Source organism: Dinoponera quadriceps, unplaced genomic scaffold, assembly GCF_001313825.1.
Source record: "Dinoponera quadriceps isolate SergipeBrazil2010 unplaced genomic scaffold, ASM131382v1 scaffold586, whole genome shotgun sequence".
Taxonomy (NCBI): Eukaryota; Metazoa; Arthropoda; class Insecta; order Hymenoptera; family Formicidae; genus Dinoponera; species Dinoponera quadriceps.
The window spans coordinates 2,665,344-2,685,851 of NW_014554764.1; the positions used below are offsets into that span (position 1 = coordinate 2,665,344).

The 20,508-nt window shown below is 44.5% G+C and overlaps 1 protein-coding gene across 1 annotated transcript; it reads left to right on the forward strand.

Annotated features, from left to right (window-relative positions):
* The first annotated feature begins 7,892 nt into the window (after window positions 1-7,892).
* On the forward strand, window positions 7,893-12,256 carry LOC106741562. The gene is made up of 4 exons (XM_014613691.1): window positions 7,893-7,977; window positions 8,047-8,231; window positions 8,901-9,180; window positions 11,832-12,256. Exons 1-4 carry the CDS (start codon window positions 7,893-7,895, stop codon window positions 12,254-12,256), a joined length of 975 nt encoding a protein of 324 aa, XP_014469177.1.
* Window positions 12,257-20,508: the final 8,252 nt, after the last annotated feature.

Genomic DNA, 20,508 nt, shown 5'->3' on the forward strand with positions numbered 1-20,508 from the left:
CCGTATACGTCTGTATACGGGAGCGCGCAAGAGAGATCGCGCGCGAGCGAAATAATCTACGTGTGTTCGATAATGTAACTCGAGAATTAGAAATTAAGCCAGCCAGCGGACAGCGTGTAGTTTTCGAACGATCGAGAGAGAGAGAGAGAGAGAGAGAGAAAATGAGAGTGTGAGAGGAGTATGTGTGCATGCGTGTGCGATCGTACATGATGTATGCGTGGGCACGACGCGCGAGAGTTCGTTCGCGCTCGCTCGCTCGCTCGCACGTGTTCACCAAATATATTCTACCGTCATTAATCACGTCTCATCACCCCGCCATTACCAATGTACTCACCGTAACGACTAGGATAAGCATCCGTAAGCATCCGTAAGTTATCGAATACTATTATATCATCATTAATGCGACATTAAGGCGGAAACCGAGAATTCACGATGCCTCGCGAGTGTGCGTCCATCGACAGAAGAAGAAATGAGGCAAAAAAGACACACACACAGACATACCGAAAGGGACAGACAAATAGGAGAAGCTCATTTAATGTCGGTATTCACTGTTCATTATTTATAAATGACTCGAAATACAGGATACAATAAAACGCATAGTACTTAGCCGATTGTGTTTTTCATTCGCCTTCTTCTTAATTGTTAATACAGAATCTACGTGAAGAATCGAGTGGTATTTCGGGCGTGTGCCGGACATACGATCGTCAATTGTCGAATTAACGTATTAAGAGCTGCTAAATTTTTAAAGAACTTTCTCTATAACAGAGTAAAATTTGAAAATAGGTACAATGTTTAAAACGAGATTTATTTTAAAAAATAGTAATTATTGACTGTTTTTTTTTGTTTTTTTGAAAATACAGTGGAACGTGCGTTGCGATGTTAATAAAACTAATTAATTCGCCGCCGTGCGTCGGAGAATCGTTTCTGGCGCGCGTGTCAATTCCACCGCGCGAATTTTATCCTATCGGTTTCGAATTATGTCCTCTGAGAAAGAGTGTCCCCTCGCCGGAGGCCGAAAGAAGTCGTCAAGAAGGAAAGAGCGTTACTTAGCATCCATTACGAAGATGTTCCATTAATTCAACTCCATTACATTCTTTATGGGCTACCCATTCATCGAAAGGGGAACTTGGCGGACGCAAACCGAGACGTCTCTTTTAATGGTTGCTCCCACCGCGATTATGGAAATCGATACCGCGGAAGTTATAACGCGTAATCGCTCTCACGATCAATATATTCCTTCGTCTCTTTCGCGTTTTAACTTTTTCTTCCTTCTCCTTCTCGTTTCTTTCCTTTTTTTCCATGCTAGCCATCTCGTCGTCGCCCGAACGTCACCGAAATTCGTGATCGTTTCTTCGGAATGTGTCAGGGTCGAGAGGGGAACTATATTATCCTGGAGTCTCGCGGTGATCTTTGAGAGAGGGGGAGGGGAGGGGGGTTAGCGGCGACGATAAACTCTCACCCGGACTAGTAGCTCCGTGATAAAAACCGCCGAAAGAGGCTTCGGCCGAGCAGCGCCGGCCGGGCGAAAAATGGAGAAAAACGAAGCACAAGAGCTGCCGGAAAAAAGAACATTCTCTATTGCCGTACTCCCTCCTCTGCGCCTCTCGTTCGCTCACCCTCGCGTTTTCTCCCCGGCCAGACCGCACGGTGCGTTAAACGTCGCGGTTTTTAAAAGCCCCCTTTTCAGCAATACGCTGCTCTGGAAAATACTAAATCAGAACGGTGGCACTGACGGCGGTGCGTTGTGTGGAATAGGCCGGGGGTGAGGGAGACAGAGGCAGTGAAAGAGAAGGAGGGAGAGAAAGAGAGAGATACAGGGGTGAAGTATTCTCGCTGTTGTGTCGGCCTGAACGACACCGCGTAGAATCGCGCGCGAATGTGTTCCGGACGCGAATAGACAAGCTATTTCGTTTCGCCCGGAATAATTTCCTTCCGAGTTATTGTCGCGTCTATAGTTGTGTATGTGTATGTGTGTGTGATCACTCTTCTCTCCGCGGAGTCCCATACGGAATCGACGCGGTCACTGACGCGAAAACTCGCTGCGCACCGTCATTAAAGAAAGCCACGGCTCTAAACTTACTCGGGAAAACCCCGAGTCGAAATTTTGCTTATGTTAAACTTCTAATTCCACGTAGAAATTTGTCCAGATTTTTCCACGCACAGTATAGATTTCGATTGGAATATTCAAGGTTGTCTCAAAATAGATTACTCCACTAGGGTACCAATTAGGAATCTCATTCTTCCCTCTCTGAAATGGTCACTTTTGACGACGAGGGAAACTCCTTTTGTCAGAAATTATGTTACATTTTGTTGCCTGGAGCAAAAAGCTCACTACACCTATTGCAGATCCGACATTAGCACTTGACGCGTTTTTCCCTTTCTCGCTTTCTCTCCACCTCGCTCATTTTTCCCTTCTCACTTCAACGTCAACGTTTGTGGCGATACTTCTCTTGATCAAGGGAAATATCAGCCGAGCCAACCTCGCCGCAGGTATTCCTAAAACAATGTCGGCGAAACAAACCGCTTTATTTCGGCACAGCACTCGACCATGCTGTCGCACACTTCCTCATACCTCCATTGTCCTAGCACTAGCGAGCGTTCTCTTTTTGCGAGGTGGCAGAGCAGAGAAAGACATAAACCCTTTGTCATAATTTCGCACTGCGGCGCCACGTAGTGGATACGCGACGCGTGGAATCTTTTGGTGCATACCGTTGGCTGGAGGGTTATGCATCATCTCGACGCAGTCAACTCGCGTGCGCGCGCGTTCGAAAAAAGCCGCTGCCGCCGTCACTGGTTCGTGATATCACGTTGCGCTCATAAAAATTGCGCGCCATCGCGGCTTCCATTCGGCCTACTATCGTTTTTTCGTACAGACGCAATATTGCGTCGCGCGGATTCTTCCGATAAGTGAATCCAATCAGCGGAATTAGCATCTTCGTAATTTTATACCTACAGTGGACATCACAAGGATAATAGTATTTGTCGGTCAGGGACTGCTCTTGTTCGTCTTTTACAATTTTTCATGATTGTTGTTTCCATATAAATAAATATTATTATTTTTTAAAGCGAATCTTTTTATTAGGAACATCAATTTAAAGTGGAGGACACTTGTTATCCACGCGACCACTCTTCAGCATTAACACTTAGACTGCCCGTATATTTGTTTATTTAAGATAGTTGGAAAGGGAAAGTTAGAGGATCCATTTCCACATAATAAAAATTTTCGTTTTTTCGCTGCCATTTTATTAATTTTTACAGATTCCTTTTTCTTTAGTTCATCCTATAGACGAAAATTTTTGGAAACACGACGTGGTTTATCTCAATTAAAAAAGTCAACTGGATCACTTGGAAAACCACAATCTATATCATAGAATGGGTCGTAATGCAGCAGCTGCATATGTTATAATATTTTTGAATTTCTTAAATATATCTTCATTGTTAAAATATAATAGTACAAATAGTTCGCGGGAAGATCTCGTATTCAATTAAATCCGACAGCTGTAGTAATGAGCAAAATTTCACCGACTTTTTATCAGTTCAAACCTTTCTAACGCCTTAGATCGATTTCCTGCGTTCCGCGCGTCGCGGAAATACTCGCGCAGATGCGAACGTGAAGACTACATTTTGTACGTGAGAAGTGCGTTTGTCAGAGTCTGCTGTCGACGACGAGGACAAGAACAGTCGATAGCTTACGTTAACGTCGTCAGTCCACGCATTGTGCGCGGACACGTGTGTGTACGTACACGCGCGTGGCATCACATACAAAGCGCCGGGCTCGCGTATTGCCAGTCACTGCGTTGCCCGTTGGCATTGTGTACGTACCATTACAATGTATATCGCCTGGCCGAGTCAACAGGCCGACAGAGAACGTCCATTACTTCATCAAACCTCGACCATCGCCGACAGATCCGCCCGCCGCCAATTTGCCAACAATCGCGACACTCGCGGTCAGTATAAACAGTTCGGTTCTCTTTGACTGCGCCGGCGGGGACGCTCGAGCAGGGTAGCAAGCGTTACGCGGCTCGGTATCGTCGGGGTGATACGTGGTTCCGGCCGACGTAATCCTGCCCCTTTCGCTAATTACTTCTTAATGAGTGACGCAAGTACGTGCGATCCTCGAAAGGATCTCGGCGCTCACACCAGTGACGGATTTATATAGAAACTAGTGAAGCTGGAACATCAGGGTCCTCATCGGAAAATCATCCCGAGATTCAGTCCTTTCTCTTCATTTATTTACAAGCAGTTATTAAGAGGCCCCTGAAATAAAATGCAAATAATTCGTAAAAAATCCAAAAAATGCAAAATCATGATTTGTATAATTTTCTCGTGATGTAGGCCTGAGAGACCTATGACCTATTTAGCATCAGGATCACGGGTGTTATTCCTAGATTCAAGACTTATTTATATTCGCGAGACTGGTGAGGATCGAACGAAAGATTCGCTTGCTACACGCTGATCCATCCGTACGCTCTCTCTTTCTTCTTACTGTCTCTCTCCCTCTCCTGCAACGGGAATATAGAAAGACGATGCGGTAAGCGTCGGTAAGCGCGTCCGGTGAAGCTGCGGCTTAATTGTAGTGTTTAATCGCGGGAGAACGGCGAGAGGTCAGCTAGATTAATTATTTAAACCCCCTTAGGCTAACGTCGAATTAATGGACACGGCGCCGCAACGCTACCGCGGTATCGATAATTCTGTAACTCCTGCGACTGTTCCTATTGGACTCGGGGCACGCGCCGTTTACGGGATATAGATAATGCGTCCGTGTGTGTATATCTCATTTATGATTGCGCGACTATTACCGCCTACCTCGACGCTGTTTCCCCGACGAATTTTCCTGGACAGCGTAAAGCTCCGAGCGAGAGGGTGAAAATTTCAGGAGCTTCGGCAGGAGAAATGTTTTATCGCGTCTCTCTTCGACTCCGAATGGTGATTCAGTTTTTCTTCTTCCTTCCTTCCTTCTTTTTTTTTTCGATATACCTCCGAACTGTAATCTTCTCGAGCGCGGTAGGACTTAAGCTACGCGCTCGCCGAAGAAAATTTTCCAGCGCCGACCCCTCACGTTAATGAGATCGAATAAAGACGGTGCGAATTTGAGATTTGGATAATCAAGAGATTATTCGACGGCATCTCCCGGCTTTGATTTTCGTCGAAGTGCAATTTAATATGAGACGAAAAATAAAACAAAGAGAAAAAGAGACATTTGCAATACTTCTTTTTTTCAGCACGCTTTAGGAAAGCGGATAACGGGGCGCGAAATATCGCGATATCGGGAGAAAACCGCATCTCTGGATGTGTCGAATGTTTTAATTACCGCACAAATGCCCATTTAATTAATCGCGCACCGCGGAAGGACAAATGCACGAAACAAAAATTTCGACGAGTGACAACAAACCTAACGAAACTCGCCGAATCATCCGGCAAAAAGTGAAAAAGTGAAAAAGTTCGGTGAATCTTCGTTGCTCGCGCGCAGAACCCGTGCGTGTCACAGTGTTTAATTTCCAAAAGACAGGTGCGTCAATAAACGCTGGGAACGCGTATATTCGAACCTCCAGGACATATCCGGTGACCAAGCGACGCAGCTACCACGGTTTCTCTCTCTCCCTCTCCGTGGTATCGGAGAAACGTATCGGGTCGAATCGGCCGAGCCGATTCAAGCCAATCGTTCTCCCTCCATTTGCAAATTAAATGGTCACGTCCTTGATTTCAATTCCATAGAAGAGCCAATCCCGGTTGAGTTTCCCAATGTAACTTGTCTTAAACTCGGCGACCGGGAGCGTTTAATCTTAATCGATCTACCCGCCTTATCGCGCCGCCGATGTATATCAACATTTTTCTATTTTCACTGCTGACATCTCCATCGACTTTCCTACCACTTTCGCCTCCGTTCATCCCCGCCGCCACCGCTGTCGTCAGCCTCTCTTTCCCGCCCGCTCCTCCCTACCCCCCGTCACTTTTATCCGTTTCGTTTCTCATTCTCCCATACCTACACGTTCTTCCGGTTCTGCCGATTTCTTTCCATCGACTCGCCTCCCCGCGCTCTCTCCGTTTTTCCGTTTACCACTTTCCGCCACCGCCTTCGTTTGGCTCCTTACAGATTCCGCAACTACTCCCGTTCGGAAGCGGGCGTCCCCTTAGCTGCTTCGAGTCTTATCTTAATGGCTTGCCTTGGCAATCGAAAGTTTAGTTATTATCGCGGCCGTTGTCGACCCGCTTCGCGAACTGTATGGTAGATCGCGTGGAAGCATCGTGCTAGATAGGAACTGTGGAAATTACCAGGTTGACACATACGCACGGCCGTGGGCGAAGATGAACTCCGGCTTTTTGGAGCGAGAACTTTCGATTGGACGGCACACCGACGCCAAATCGGATTCGGGGAATGAGGGAAAGAAACGTTATTAAAACGAAACTATTTCGATTAACGATTCGATAAATTTGTCAAAAATATCCTCGTCGACGATCTCTTTATCGCGACGACGGTGACTCCGTATCTTTTATTATTTTACCTAAAAACAGATCGAGTTTTGCCTAATTTGATTAAAAATTCGACGAAATGTTGTTATTTCTGGACGATCGATCGTTTTCACCTTGAGTATCATAATAATTAATCGTCACAATTATATTTTCAATTTGGGAGATAAAGTAAAAATTAAAAATAGCACGCTATTTTCAAAGAACACATAAAAAATGTCGACTTTAGTTACAAATATCTCAGCTCTCAAACATTTTCTAATTGCAAACACGAGTAGTTACATGATATTTCAATTCATACGTAATGCAAGTTTCATCAAATTCTTATCAAAATCATTCCGCCTTACAACCTCCTCAATCGTACAGATTTAATTTTAACCTTGTCTTGGACAAACTATTTCGATGTTAAATAGAAATTTAAAGCATTATCAGAGTCAAAGTAGGTGGTAAATTATATTTTTCGAATTGAAATTTTGAATCTATTTAGTTAGTTCCTACTGCATCGTAGAACACGAGATTTAACATAGGGGCAACATTTCGATTCGGGTTATTCGTCGTTTAGTTACCTACGGAGCACGCGATCGTTTAATTAATAATTGGGGTATATGTAACATTTGATCTTGTCGTGTCTTTATTATCGTTACTCCGGGAAACATGGCTTAGTGGTAACTTCTTCATCCCAACATTAACAGGGTCGGATAGGTAGGTGGTGCGCTTCCTCGCGAGTGTGCAGTTTCCTTCACGGTCTCTCCAAACAGGCGGTAATGAAATGTTTCCACTGTTGCCGCAACGAGAATACCGTAGGTATCCGTAGTACGAACGTCAACTCATTAAGGACGATCCATTATTGACGGTGCAACCGGGTCAATTACTCATAAGTCCCTAGTACTTAAGATACCCTATCGATCTACGCTCCGCATCATCATTACGCGCCTCGCTCTTGCATCTCTGCGCCACGTGAGTTTCCTCGTGAAATACATGAAAAAATAATAAAAAAAGAAAAAGAATTACGCTACGGATTATATTCATTCTGGCGATCGCTAATTAATTACGTCTTCTAGTCGATCTTCCGGGTAAGAGACTACCGTCGTCTTTTACATGGCTTCCCTTTTGCCGCTTACGCAAAATAAGCCGCTCAATGTAACAGTGACATATTAGTCGAAGCGCGCATACGCGCGCGTATTCGCGATGCATTTTCGAGAATAACGACTCGTCTGAATACGGTCGAGTTGCAATCGATACTTTTATATCCGCCGAGCCTCGCTAATTAACGGGAGAGAGGGAGTCATTTCGCGCAAGTTTCGCGCGGAGAAAAGATACACCCATTTTCACGCGGCGCGATGGTTTTCGAAAATTCGCTCCGATGAAAAATAACGACGCCGAAATTGTAGTTATCATTGCCGGAAGAGTGAAAGAGTGAGACGATGAGTCGGAAACGCGGAGCGGGCGACACGCTGTTGTCCGGCGACGTCGGCCGTCATTATGGAAAATACGATCTCGACCGAGTCGGTAAGATATTTCGTTTACGATCGCGAACTCCTCGTGTCGACTTCTTCGCCGACGTGTGAAGCTTTTCAGGTCTCTTCGACGATGCACCGCCGGGCCCGTTCGACATGTATCGAGGGCCCGAGGTGGAATTTCGTGAGGCCAAAGGACGTCAAATCCTCGCCGGACCTTCCAAAGTGCTCTTCGAGGAGAAATTCGAGCGAATCTTTCAAGGCGAAGCACTCAGTGGAGTGTGGCGCGATGGAGCGGCGCAGCGGGTACTTATTCGCGATGTGCAAGATGTCTCAGACGACATTGTCTTCGGGGAATTGAAAGAAAGTGCGCGATGTCTCTGACATCTTGTACATTGTTACTGGGGAGTTCCTAATGTTATCCTTGATTATTATCAGTTCTCCCTCTCTCTGTCTCTGTTTACTATTGCGTTTCGATGGTCACTGATGACATTATCGTAATTAATTACTTCAATTGACTAATAATAATTATTTCGTCAGTTACATATTATAAATTGCATATGAATATTGATTGTGCAAACTGCAATTATTGATTAGTAGCTGCGTATCATACATTTCAATATTGATTTGGAATGTGACGCGAAAGGTTCTTCGCATATGGGGTTTGTTATTACAGCTGACTAACCGATTTGATGAGAGTTTCGTTTAATTTATTATATTTGATTAAATAACGCACACAGAATATGTATCGTTCAAACTCTCCCCTTCCCTCTCTCTTTCGTCCGATTTTTATTTCTATTACCAGTCATTCAATCGTATTTATACTCGCTTCGATAGTTTCCGCTTTAGCAAAAACATTACAGTGGGAAAAACAGACAGAGACAAATATAGATATACATGTGTACATAAAGAGAAAGCAAGAGATGAGGTCGTCGCATCCGTTTTATTTGTTTGACGGATACATGATCGTTTCAGTTACTAGACGAGAAGAAGATCCGCCGACATCGTATGCTACCGACATCGCCATCGAAGAAGCACTCGACTCCCGGAGATTGGTATGGATGTTTCGATAAGCCTTCTTACCTCAGTCCGCTGCCGAAGATGGAAACGAAAAAAAAGCTGCCGGCTCTGCCTAATATGAAGATCAAGCCGAATCCGCTTGGCGGGCCGGGATACGCGAATATTTGCTTCAGTCCTTATCCAACGTATTTCCACCATCCTTACGATCACGTTGCGGAAGGAATACTTCGTCAAAGTAAATGGGTTTTTGCGTTATGGCGCTGCTTCCGATCCGCTCGCTCGTGCACGTGCTTTTTGACTGACAAACCACTGGAATAACTTTCAACGGCATATTTCCCCATTCTCTTTTCCTTTCTTTCTCTTCTATTAAATCTAATTGCGTCAATTAAATTGTCCACTCTAATTCTGTGAATCAGAACACACAGAACAACTTAGCACACTTATGCATTTTTATTTTTGTATTTCCATTTTTATATTTTTGTACTTCCATTTGTATTTTTCGTGTTTCTGCTCCCATTTTCATTTTTTATCTTTACTTTTATACTGCCAGATAGTTTCCTATATGTATATTTTCTCTCATACGCTTTTAGAAGACGAGGACCTGGAGCTAGAATAAACGTACTTATCAGTCTATCTTTCTACCTCTCTCTCTTTTTCTTTCTCCTATTCGTAATCGCGACTCTCTCTGTTAAAATTTTTATTTTTTAATCGCGATTATTGCGATATTATGCCGGTTGATAAAACATTACTTTGCGAGGATTATCTCAATGCGTATCTCAATGAAACGTTTTATCGTCATACAATTGCCATCTGAAGGTGAAGTATTTTTATCGGGAATATATGAATATATCGAACATTGTGGAGTATTGAAGAACAGAAAAACATGTAATGTAGCACGATACTTCGTGCACACGCGAGACAGGCAGACAGAGAAAGAAAAAGAGAGAGAGAGAGAGAGAGAGAGAGAAATTGTTTCCGTGCTCTCAGGAATACTTTTCGGACCGGATGTCGTTAGGACGTTTTCGACAAACTTACTTTCGCAGTTTCTCCGTGTATTACGAGCGAAGTGAGCCCCGTTGTTTACCCGTTGTAGTAAGTAACGATAGAGATTTATGTCGGAACGACGAGTTTATTTCGATCTTGAGCTGAATATGATGAGAAGAGGGTAGGTCACGCGTATAGTCGCAGTTTGAACTACGCTGTTGTTGGGCGAACGGGCGAGCGAGTTTCCGCTCTTTTCTCTCCTTTTTTCGTTCTCTCTTGCTGTTTTTATTTTATTTCGTACGTATATTACAAAGCACTTTAATCTATAATTCTAGCATTACGAGATACTGCGCGCCACGACTTAATAATGCTCGTCGTAGTGTACTTCCGTTACAAAAAAAAAAAATATGCATCTCTTGAATTGTTGCCGCTCGCCCGAGGCATAATTTGCGATTTTTTTTATAATGACGCCAAAACGTATGGCTAAAATTCGTTCGAGTACATTTGTAAAATATTTCGAAAGCTTTCCTTTTAATTTAACAATCAATAAATAGCTGTAAAATTAAAATGATAAAATTGTCAGGAAAGATAGATTAAAAGGGATAGTCGCATGTCATATTAATTTTACGGTTATTTATTGATTTTTAGAACAAAAGGAAAATTTTTGGAATATTTTACAAATATGCTCATAATTGATCATAACTCTCATTTTACGGGCATATTCTTTTAATTCAATATATTTTTACAAGAATTTTGGACACGTGTTTTTTCGCCTCTGACGTCATCAAACAAGAGCAGAAGCTTTAAGAATAATTATACAACTATGGCGCGTAAAATGCTATCGGAGTGACGATCATTTGTGAATAATGGATGTGAGCGATCAATAATGATACAAAACGCCTCTTTTTGTATTTTACACCTCGTTAATAAAAACAGTAATTAACGTAACGTTAGTTTCATATATATTATTTTGCCAAACTTTTTGCGTGCTCCGTTTTTAATTATCTCGTATGCGTGTGCAATTCACTGCGACATTGTTAAAAAGTAATGATGACAGAACGCGAAATACATACGTAGGTTGGAATTTTTTAGAGGGCTTTCCGTTTCATACGCTAGCACGTAATTAATTATATTTTCACCGTAAAAAGAAAAATGAGGAAATGACGAGAGTCGCATAGTAGGCTCTACCGACATTTGAGGAAAACATTTTTAATTTCCGCGTGAAATTGCTTGCAAAATATTCAACAACAACAATAACAAGACAAGGAAAGAGAGAGAGAGAAAGAGAGAGAGAGAGAGAGAGAAAAGCTTTTTGATATACATATGACAACAAAAGTAAGGATCGGTCAGACATAAAAAAAACAAAGTAGGAGAAAAAACTGTTATTATCGATACAACATTTGTGTCTCCGTAACTTTGTGATTTTCACATTTTTTTTTCTCTACAAAAAATGGCATGATTTTCAAAGGTTCGAGGAGAATTAAAAGTAGCAATTGGCTGAACTCTCAAGCGACGGATTTTTACACAGAAAGCATAAAAAAGCTTGTTTGATACCCAAAGTACTTAGAAAACAATGGTGACTATGTAGAGAAATAAAGTATGTTTGTCCAAGTTTTGCACAGTAATACAAGTGTCTTCTCTTACTTTGTTTCTTTTTAGTGTCCGACCGTCCCTTATTTTTTAAACATGCTTCATATATTTTCTTTTAGTTTTAACTTAAAAAATAACAGTAGCAATATGCATGTAACGTTATTGTCACTGATGCTATAGTCACTTATTATAAAAATGCTCCCCCTGTCTGTAATCGTTTTACTTATGCGATTAGAGTTACAAATATCAGAAATTTCTTTCAGTGTTTTTACTGTATTCTGAAATTGAAACCCGTTATTTTGGCCAAAACAGGGGCGAAACACGTGGGCCGATTTTTGACATCCAGTGCAACGTCGGATTATTTCCCTCCCAATCCGTACAAAGCAGTGAGTCTAGGACCTACTTACGTGCGTCCGGGCGAAATTGCGAAGCCAGCCCAGAAGATGCGTTTCTACGTCCCTTTCCCGAAGGAACCGGGCGGAAGTCACGCTGGTTGCTTCAGCAAGTTCCCGGAATACGTGAGCGAATCTTACGCTCGAGAAAAAGCTAAGATCGAGCCCAAGTTTATAAGCGGCGGCTCGTCCACACGGTCGAAATACACGAGCAGTATCATCGCGCGGATAACAAGTGTATCATGCAATGCGCTCAATTACACGGAATATCGAGAACGAGCGTATCCGCCGCAACGCCGAGAGAAGGAAAATTGTTCATTTGCGCGAAAAATCTCTCGAATTTAAAAACTTACTCTTATTCTTTTCTTTTCTTTTCCTTTTTTTCCTCCCGCCGTTGCAGCAAGGTAACTGGATTCGGAAACGCGATACTCGCGCGCGTCGAGCCGCGTATCGCACGAGCGAGTCATTCGAGAGCGCGAATAAAGTAATAAGAACGAGGAAACGATCGAGCCAACGCCATACATAGACCATGTATTCGTATATCCATGTTACATCAATGAGTGAAGCAAGGAAAGTTGGCGGTTTAAGGCTGAGAGAAAAATTGCTTATTTTCAATTGCTTTCTCACTCTAGCTTAGAGCTACCATCAAGAGCTGATATCTCATTATATTAACATAACGTTCTTGACAAATATGCAAGAAAATAGTAGAAGAAGTTGTTTAGTAGACAATTATTCCGTCGAATGTGCCAAGTTCCAATCATTGTGACCTTGATACATGTTGTTAAGGACATCGATTTGAGTAACTTTCGAAAAAAAAGTTTCAGCTGGCGCTCATTATTTATTAAAAAAAAAAATGCGATTAACTTTTTTTTAAGGTTTCTTCATGTAGGTTCCTCTAAAAAACGTTCTAAATGAGAATAGTCTCTCAATTAATCTCAAATAATAACTTCCGACTTCATTCTGCGGAAAAAAATTCTTGGACTATGTACGTATGTCGTCGGAACGCGCAGATGGACTTAAGTAATTATGACGTGACGCATGCGAGGGCGCACATTTGTTTGTTGAATTCCGCAGCGAAACCTGGTTAGCGTAAGCTGATTTCACCCCGCGTCCCGCGGCGCTTGCAGCCAAACTCCGCGCGAGCGCGGATTATTTCCGTTTCATCGTGTCCGCGATACATGCGTTATTATGCGATCTTGTGCCAGCGGGCCGTCGACGACTGTCCGAACGTATATCGTGCTTCTGTCACGCTACGACCGTCGGGATAGCCGACAAATGGCTTTTTGGCAGCGGCTGGTAAGCCATGTGCCGCAAGCACATCGGTTTCCCACTCTCTTCGACTAGTAGTCGCAGCGACAGCGCGCGAGAGTCCCTTTCAAAGCGAATCACTCCGCAGCGTCCGAACTTACGACCCTAATGAAATTCTAACGGACGTTCTATCGCCGTCGTCGCCTCTCCCAAGTCCACTCTTGGCGATGGCAATTAAATCCGACATATATTCCCGGCAAGCACTCCGGACGACGGAACTGTCGGCCGATAAGCTGACCGATAGAATGCCGAGAGGGTGTGAGAAAGGGAGCGAGAGAGCGAAATTATGAAAAAGCGGAGAAATTGCTTCAAGGCGCGCTCGTATTTGATTAGGGACAAGTAAGCGAGCGTAATTAGCGACGGAATGTTTTACTTGCCGTCGAGGGGAAAAAAGGCGAGTCCTCCTTCGCGCGGTACCGGACCGGGATTAACGAGCAAGAACGTGGCCAAGTTAACACGTACGTGTGCAGCGCGGCGCGCCGCTCGCTAAAAAGACAAATCGTCCTTCGTCTTGAATCGCGGTGCCGTTGATGAGCCGTCGGGGATGTGAAGGACGGCGCCGGGTGCCGACAAGGAAGAAGAATCTTCGTGCGAGAGCTCCTCGAAAGCTCGCGTCGTTCTCCGTTTTCGAGGATACATCCGAACGTGACGGTACTTGGGCACACTCACGCAAACAGTAAAAGCCGCGAGACATAGGAAAACGTAAGAAAGTTGATCAATCATAGTCGATTATCCTTACGGAAAAGTGTTATTGGCTGATCAGCAGTAAATTACTGTATTTTAATAATCTTCTTAGACTAGTGTCTGATGATTTTACTCAGTATTTAAATATATAAGGATATTTAAATTACAAAGGCATTAAAAATGTAGAATAATTAAGTGATATTGTAGATAACGCACGTCCTTAACACACGTGCGTCCGGACGCTTCGCTCATTGCAAAACGACGATCACGACGAAACAACGATTGCAAACGACACTCGTCGAAGCGAAAGCTCGGGGCGAAGACGAACGGCGGACATTTCGCTCGAACAGCAAATGAACTTTCCTCGGCCGCGCGACTTTCGCACGCAGAGTCTCGCGCGCCGCCACGTGAAGGAGTGTTACGTATAGAAATGCAATAAGCGTTTCTGCCTCTGAAAAATTTCTCAGAGGGGCACGTGGCAGACAAGAAATGGCAGCAGGCGGGTATGATTCCACGAGATTTATTCCGCGGTTGAAGCCGACCATTTCTCCGTGCCGTGTCGTTGCGCCGGTATTAAACATTCCAGGCATTGCGATGCCTCTCCAATACTCGCCGGTCTTCTACGTAGGGGCATTGCACAAGAAAACCCGGCTCGACGCGAAGCAGTCGCATGACTAGCCCCCCGCGAGCGATATAACGCGCACATGTACGTATGTATATATGCTGCACGTGCGCGCCTCTGAAGAAGCGGAAGAGAAGCGTCGGCAGACGGTAACAAAAGCGGACGCGGGGGTTGATGCGGGAGAGAATATGGAGAATCCGACTGAGGCGAATCTAACGAAATCCTTTCGGAGTTACATTGCGAGAGGGAGAGAGAGAGAGAGAATCGTTATGACAGTGACGGAGCCTGATACAATAGCGCGATTGATAACACGATTAAAGGGATGTTTTAATTCAATGCCGTACTTGAGAATTTTGCCGATAAAATACTGACATCTTTCTGCAAAGTTCATGTCGTATTGGCTGCGCAGAATTACATATGATTTTGCATAGTTAAAGTACACGCGAAAATGAATTTCGAGCAATACTTGATACGTGATAAAAACGACTAAAAATGTGAAAGTTGACATCTCCAGCTGTAAGTCAGCGTAAATATTTATCTGATACAAAAATCTTGTACATACCGGATGTGTCAGTGCTCCAATCAGGAAAATCTCACAACCTTTAAGATGATCTTATAAATTACAACACTTTATTCCAATGGGATCGATGTGTGGATCTTAAAGGATTAAACTGTTAATCTGCTTCGTCGCTTATGACCGATATAATAAATTATGTTGTGCAGCTCATGCACACTTTCACGAGGAGCGCCGGGAAAACGAGTAAACTTATAAAATATCAATATCATGTGCGTTAATTTAAAATTTATTAAAATTTAACTGCATCCCGTTATCGCGCATATTCTGAATGATTAATCGAACTGACCTATCCATTCACCACTTCAGCGAAGAGTAACCGACGATATTCCGATTTCCTCGGACCGACGTTTTGCTAGCCGGACGTCAGCGGACGTGGATCGTGACGCAAATGTGACACCGACAATATCCTCCGAAGTTTAGTTATAATTGCTACATCGGAAGCGGATAATGATACCGCTATCGTTCGCCTTTGCACGAAGAGGGTCTTATCGTTCATCGGATCCGCGGGATTAACGCGACCCGCTCGTGCGGCGTGCGAAACCGATCCGCGGATGTCTTTATCCTCGTATCCGCTGGGAAAAACGGGAGACGTGATGTGATTTAGCGTCGAGGAAAAGTCGCGGTAAGGTTCACGCGCGCGCCGAAGATTCCTATTCATGTGTATCTCCACGTGGCAACATATACAGAGGTGAGACAGTAACTATTACTATCTTAAAATAATAAAGAAATTGATTATAAAATATAGCTAAATTATAATTACTCCTACTGTATATATTTTTTTCTCGGTGCGAGCGCTAGAAATAAGTGCGCGAATATGGGAAACCGTACGACGATTTTTAACTCATAGAATTAAAAATATATATTAATAGATGTTACAATCTTCCTTCAGGCTATTTGCAGTGAATGAACACAAATTTACGAAGTTACATCTGTTAGCGCAATTCACACGAATCAATAATAGATGCAATCAGCCTCGTAATCGGTTCTCGAATGACGGGTATTAAACACCTTCAATAACCTATGTTCACATCGGATCGCAGGACCATACAACCCGCAGCTATACAACGTTTTTCACAATACAGCACCAGTTTTAGAAGGTTAAGGCACAGGCGAAACGAAGCGAGTCGCAAATGCCGATTACCCCCTGTAAATTTAAACTTTCTTCGCTTTTTCATATTATATTTTTCGTACAGTTTTCATATTAATTTCCACACACTCGGGAATAATTTTAATTTTCCGAGAATATTCGATAGTACTTATCGCTCCACTTTATATAAACCCCGCGAAATTATACGCTGTGCGTTCGAGCCGTAAATAATGCGGCCGTGGTATCGCGCTGCCGTGATTTACCGTTATGCGATTTCAATGCCTCTCTCGATGCTCAATAATTAAAAGACGAGGAGCGCACGATATCGCGGAACGAGTGTGTTTGCGCGCTACTCGCGTCTTAAATCAACGTTGACCGTTCGCGGGTTTCTGAATTTTCATACGTTAACATTAAAGCGGCACGGAGATTTCGCTTGCCGCAAAGCCCGCGTCCGGCAAGTATTCCATATGGAAATCTCACCAATCGTCATGGCAACATGCTAATACAAATAAATGGCCGCATGCGGGGCCGCGAGACTTGGTTACGTCGGAAACGCGCCAAGTGACGTCGAGACGTTTATTACACGTCGATCGATATTTCGTCTTTAGCTGGCGCAACGCTAGCAGCTCCTCTTCGTTCGCATTCCTTCGCGGCGATCCGCGAGCCTTCATTCATCCGCTGGCCTCTCCCATTTGTTGATTAACGCGAGCGAACGATCCGATGCGGTATCAGGAAACTACAAGAGCGAGAAGGAGAGAAAAGGAAAAGAAAAGGAGAAGACATAAAAAAAGAAGTGAAAGGATCGCGCGAGAGAGGAGAGAATGGACGGACGATCGGTGTGACGATCGGTGAAAAGTGAGGGGAGAAGGGAAGAAAAAGACGGAGAAGCAGGAGGGCGAAGTTGAAGAGGAAAAAGAAGACCACGACGACGGGGTAGGAAAGCGCGGCCGATGGAGAACAGTTCGGTTTTGTTAGCACGGTAAAGAGACAAGGAAGGAACGATAAGCGGCGGGAACGGGATGCGTATCCGCGCACGGATGTTTGAGCGAGAGAACGAGCGAGTGGAAAAGCGAGCGAGCGAGCGGAGAGAGATGGGCGAGCTTTGGGAAGGCATGGGGCCGTATGTGAGCGAGCGAGCTTTCAGCGCGAAAGCTGCCGTAAAGCCGGCCGTTTCAACGAATGTTAGGAATATCTATCTCGACGAGCTAAATCCAGCATACACATTGTAAGAATAGGTTGAATGGGGGATCGCTGGTGGATCTAAAGAATATCGAATATCGCCGCTACATATTCCGTCTGCGTGCGCGCACCGCGCGCAGATCTCGAGAACCACCGGGACCAACTCATCCGTTTATATAATATCACCTTGCTGTACTTCCGAACTTTTGATCCGCCCTCTGGATCTCTCTTTTCCCTCTCTCTCTCTCTCTCTCTCTTTGCCAAACCTTTTTTCTCTCTCCAAGTTCCGCGGTTTGACAATCGATGTATCGTGTCTTTTCGAAGGAAGTCCGAGTGAAAATCGGCTTACTATCGCGCTTACTATGACGCTTCCGATTGGAAACGGCTACCTGTTCTCCGCGTCCGACGTACGATCGAATCGATAACCCGCTATAACGGCATCGTGGCGGTTTTATCGTGCGAGACGGTTCACGAGAATGGTCCTTAACGCCGGTGTTGGAGCTTTCCTCCACGCTAGCTCGTGCCAGCTTTATTATAGTCGCGCTCCAGCCGCTGCCGCGCGATTGGAAACCCGCGGGGCGTTTTCTGTCGAATCGTCAACGAGGAGACGCGGGTGAAAGAGGAGGAGAGATATATTTGTACGTGAATCTCATCGGCCTGCATCGCGAGTGTGTCACTCCTTGTCCGAGTTTCTCCGTACGTCGCGGCGTACTTTAATTTATGAAAAAAGTTCAAGCCGGCTGTCTCGTTCCGGCATAGGAAAGTATGAGTTCATCGATCTTCCTTACGGGGTCGATCGGGCTGTCGCGACGCGCGATTAGGAAGTTCGCGGGGTGCCTGCGCGAAATTTCGACGATAGTCACGGTGGGCACGTCAGCCGTAAATCGTAGTTACCGAAATTGGAGCGCGTTTTCGCGCGGTCGTAGAACCGATCGAAGTGGGTTAGATAGCGACGAGAAGCCTTCTTCTTGTCCCTCGACGCGGCTTTATCTCTTCCTCCTCTTATTCCCCCTTCCGTTCCTCCGCGGATATGATTTTTTGCAACGTGCCGGAAGCGATGAGCGGCGAGGTTTTATTTATCTCTAATTCTTCGCTCCTCCGCTGACGCGCGAGACGTAAATTCCCTGCGGCGAATTAATACATTAATTTCCCGGTGACGTTATTGGCCGGCCTTCCTGGCTTTATCGGCGAACGAATCACTGTCGCTGTCGAATTTGAATCCAAAAACGAGTTAAACGAGGAGTCGGACGTGCGATACCGTGCTTCGTAGGTAGAGTGGGAAAGCGCACACGCACGGGGATATTACGTTTTCGACGTTTTTATCCAGCGGTTATCATATTTTTCGCGATATTCTCGATACGTTTAGTTCCATAATAAAAACTTTTTAATTACTTTTCGGAGCGCGTGCGTATGCGTATGTATCTGTTCAATTTATGCAATAACGACTAGTGCGCAAATTGTATGCTACATTCGCTCAATTAAACAGAGATATTTTAAAACGCGAACTAGAAGCGAATACTCAGTTATAATTGCCGCGCTCCCTCGCGGGGAGAGAATATGTCGGAGGGAAAAAATCTTCTCGCACGACGTTAATTTTTATGAAGTTTGCGCGCAAACGCGGGAGTAATACGCCGAGTAGTGATATCAAATACCGTGATTGAGCTTGCAAATGATATGGAGGTCGATGCGATTGCGTATCACGTTCCCGCTTCCGTTCACCATGGCAAGTAGGAGGCGACGTGAAGTAATCAGGTGTTAGCCTTTATTCGTGCGTATTTGTTTGGCATATAATCTCGGGCAAGTGTAAGTGGACGAAGCAGCAGCCCCGGATGACAATTTGTTTTTGATGTTGTGTCCGAGCGTAATATTCTATTCCATTAGAAGATTAAGTCCGTGAAGCAACAAGGAGTCATATAAATTCTTCTTTTATCGAACGCGAAGAAAAACGGAGCGCTTAATCGCGGATTACAAAAGCTTGATTCGCGTTGTTTCGTCGCGCGATCAAGAAGCCGGTCATTAAAATAGAAGCGAAAAGAGAAAGAGAAAAAGTGCATCGTAGTCTTAGATGTGATAAATTTATCCGAGGTTTTTATTTATTTACACGAAGCGCAAGATGGACCGTGTGGACGTGAACGTCTCGTGTCCTGAAGAAAAAGGAAGAGAAGCGGAACGAGAAAAAGAGACCCGGGAGACGCACCGTATCGATCAAGCAACGTCTATCGAAATGAAAGGGTGACGGAAACGAGTCACATGGACAGAAAGTAATTACGGCTATGGGCCGTCACGCAAAAATGTTCCACCACCTCGCACGAATGTCGTAAGCTGGCTCCCGTTGTAGTTTTCTGGCATTTCGCTTTCCCGCACTCACCCTCCCTCTTTTCCGCTTTCCTCCTCTCTTCTTTTCCGTCTCTCTCGAATTCCCTGTCGAGCCAGACGAATGAAATTAAGTTTCCGGTATCGTTCGAGCTTAAACGAGCTGTGGATTTTCTCGCCTCTACCACGTGTTAGTACTTCTCACTTCGGAAAGTAGTACGTGGCGGAATTATTCTTGAGAGAGGCCGGTTGACTTGGTCGCTACTTAATCCAACTTTATGTTAAGTAAGATTTCACGGGAAATATTGTCAATGGAGAGTTCGCTCATTTTCTCACGATAAGACCCCCAAAGAAGAAGAAGAAGTAGAAGAAGCAGCAGCGGCGGCAACAGTGGGAGAAGAAGAAGATGAAGACGCGCTTTATGATATTTCGAATTCTGCATAGAACCACTCGGATTTATCGTAAACGACCCACCTGTTGTGAATAACTACATTAGCCGACGTTCACCACTGTGGCGTGTGCATCCGTTACTTATCGTATGATGATCGTGAAACACACTTTCAAACGAGTAACGAGCGGTTGTAATTACTGCTGTTTAGCCGCGCCGGTAAAAACTTCCGCGTGCATTCTATCTGGTGGAGGTTCGCTCTACCACCTCGCTTTGACAATGAATCCAATTGCCTGAAAGACCTTTCCGGCTTAAACGAGCCGTAGATTTACTCCACTTGTCCGCCTGTTCGCGCAACTCGTCTCCTTCTATCTCCTTAATCGGTTAAGTTGACAGAGACAAAGTAGCGGCGCCGCTGCCCTCGCCGCCGCTGCTTCTA

Coding starts and splice junctions, on each gene's coding strand:
- LOC106741562 (XM_014613691.1), top strand. CDS start 7,893: ATGAGTCGGAAACGCGGAGCGGGCGACACGCTGTTGTCCGGCGACGTC. Junction 7,978..8,046: donor ATACGATCTCGACCGAGTCG/GTAAGATATTTC, acceptor GAAGCTTTTCAG/GTCTCTTCGACGATGCACCG. Junction 9,181..11,831: donor GGAAGGAATACTTCGTCAAA/GTAAATGGGTTT, acceptor TGGCCAAAACAG/GGGCGAAACACGTGGGCCGA.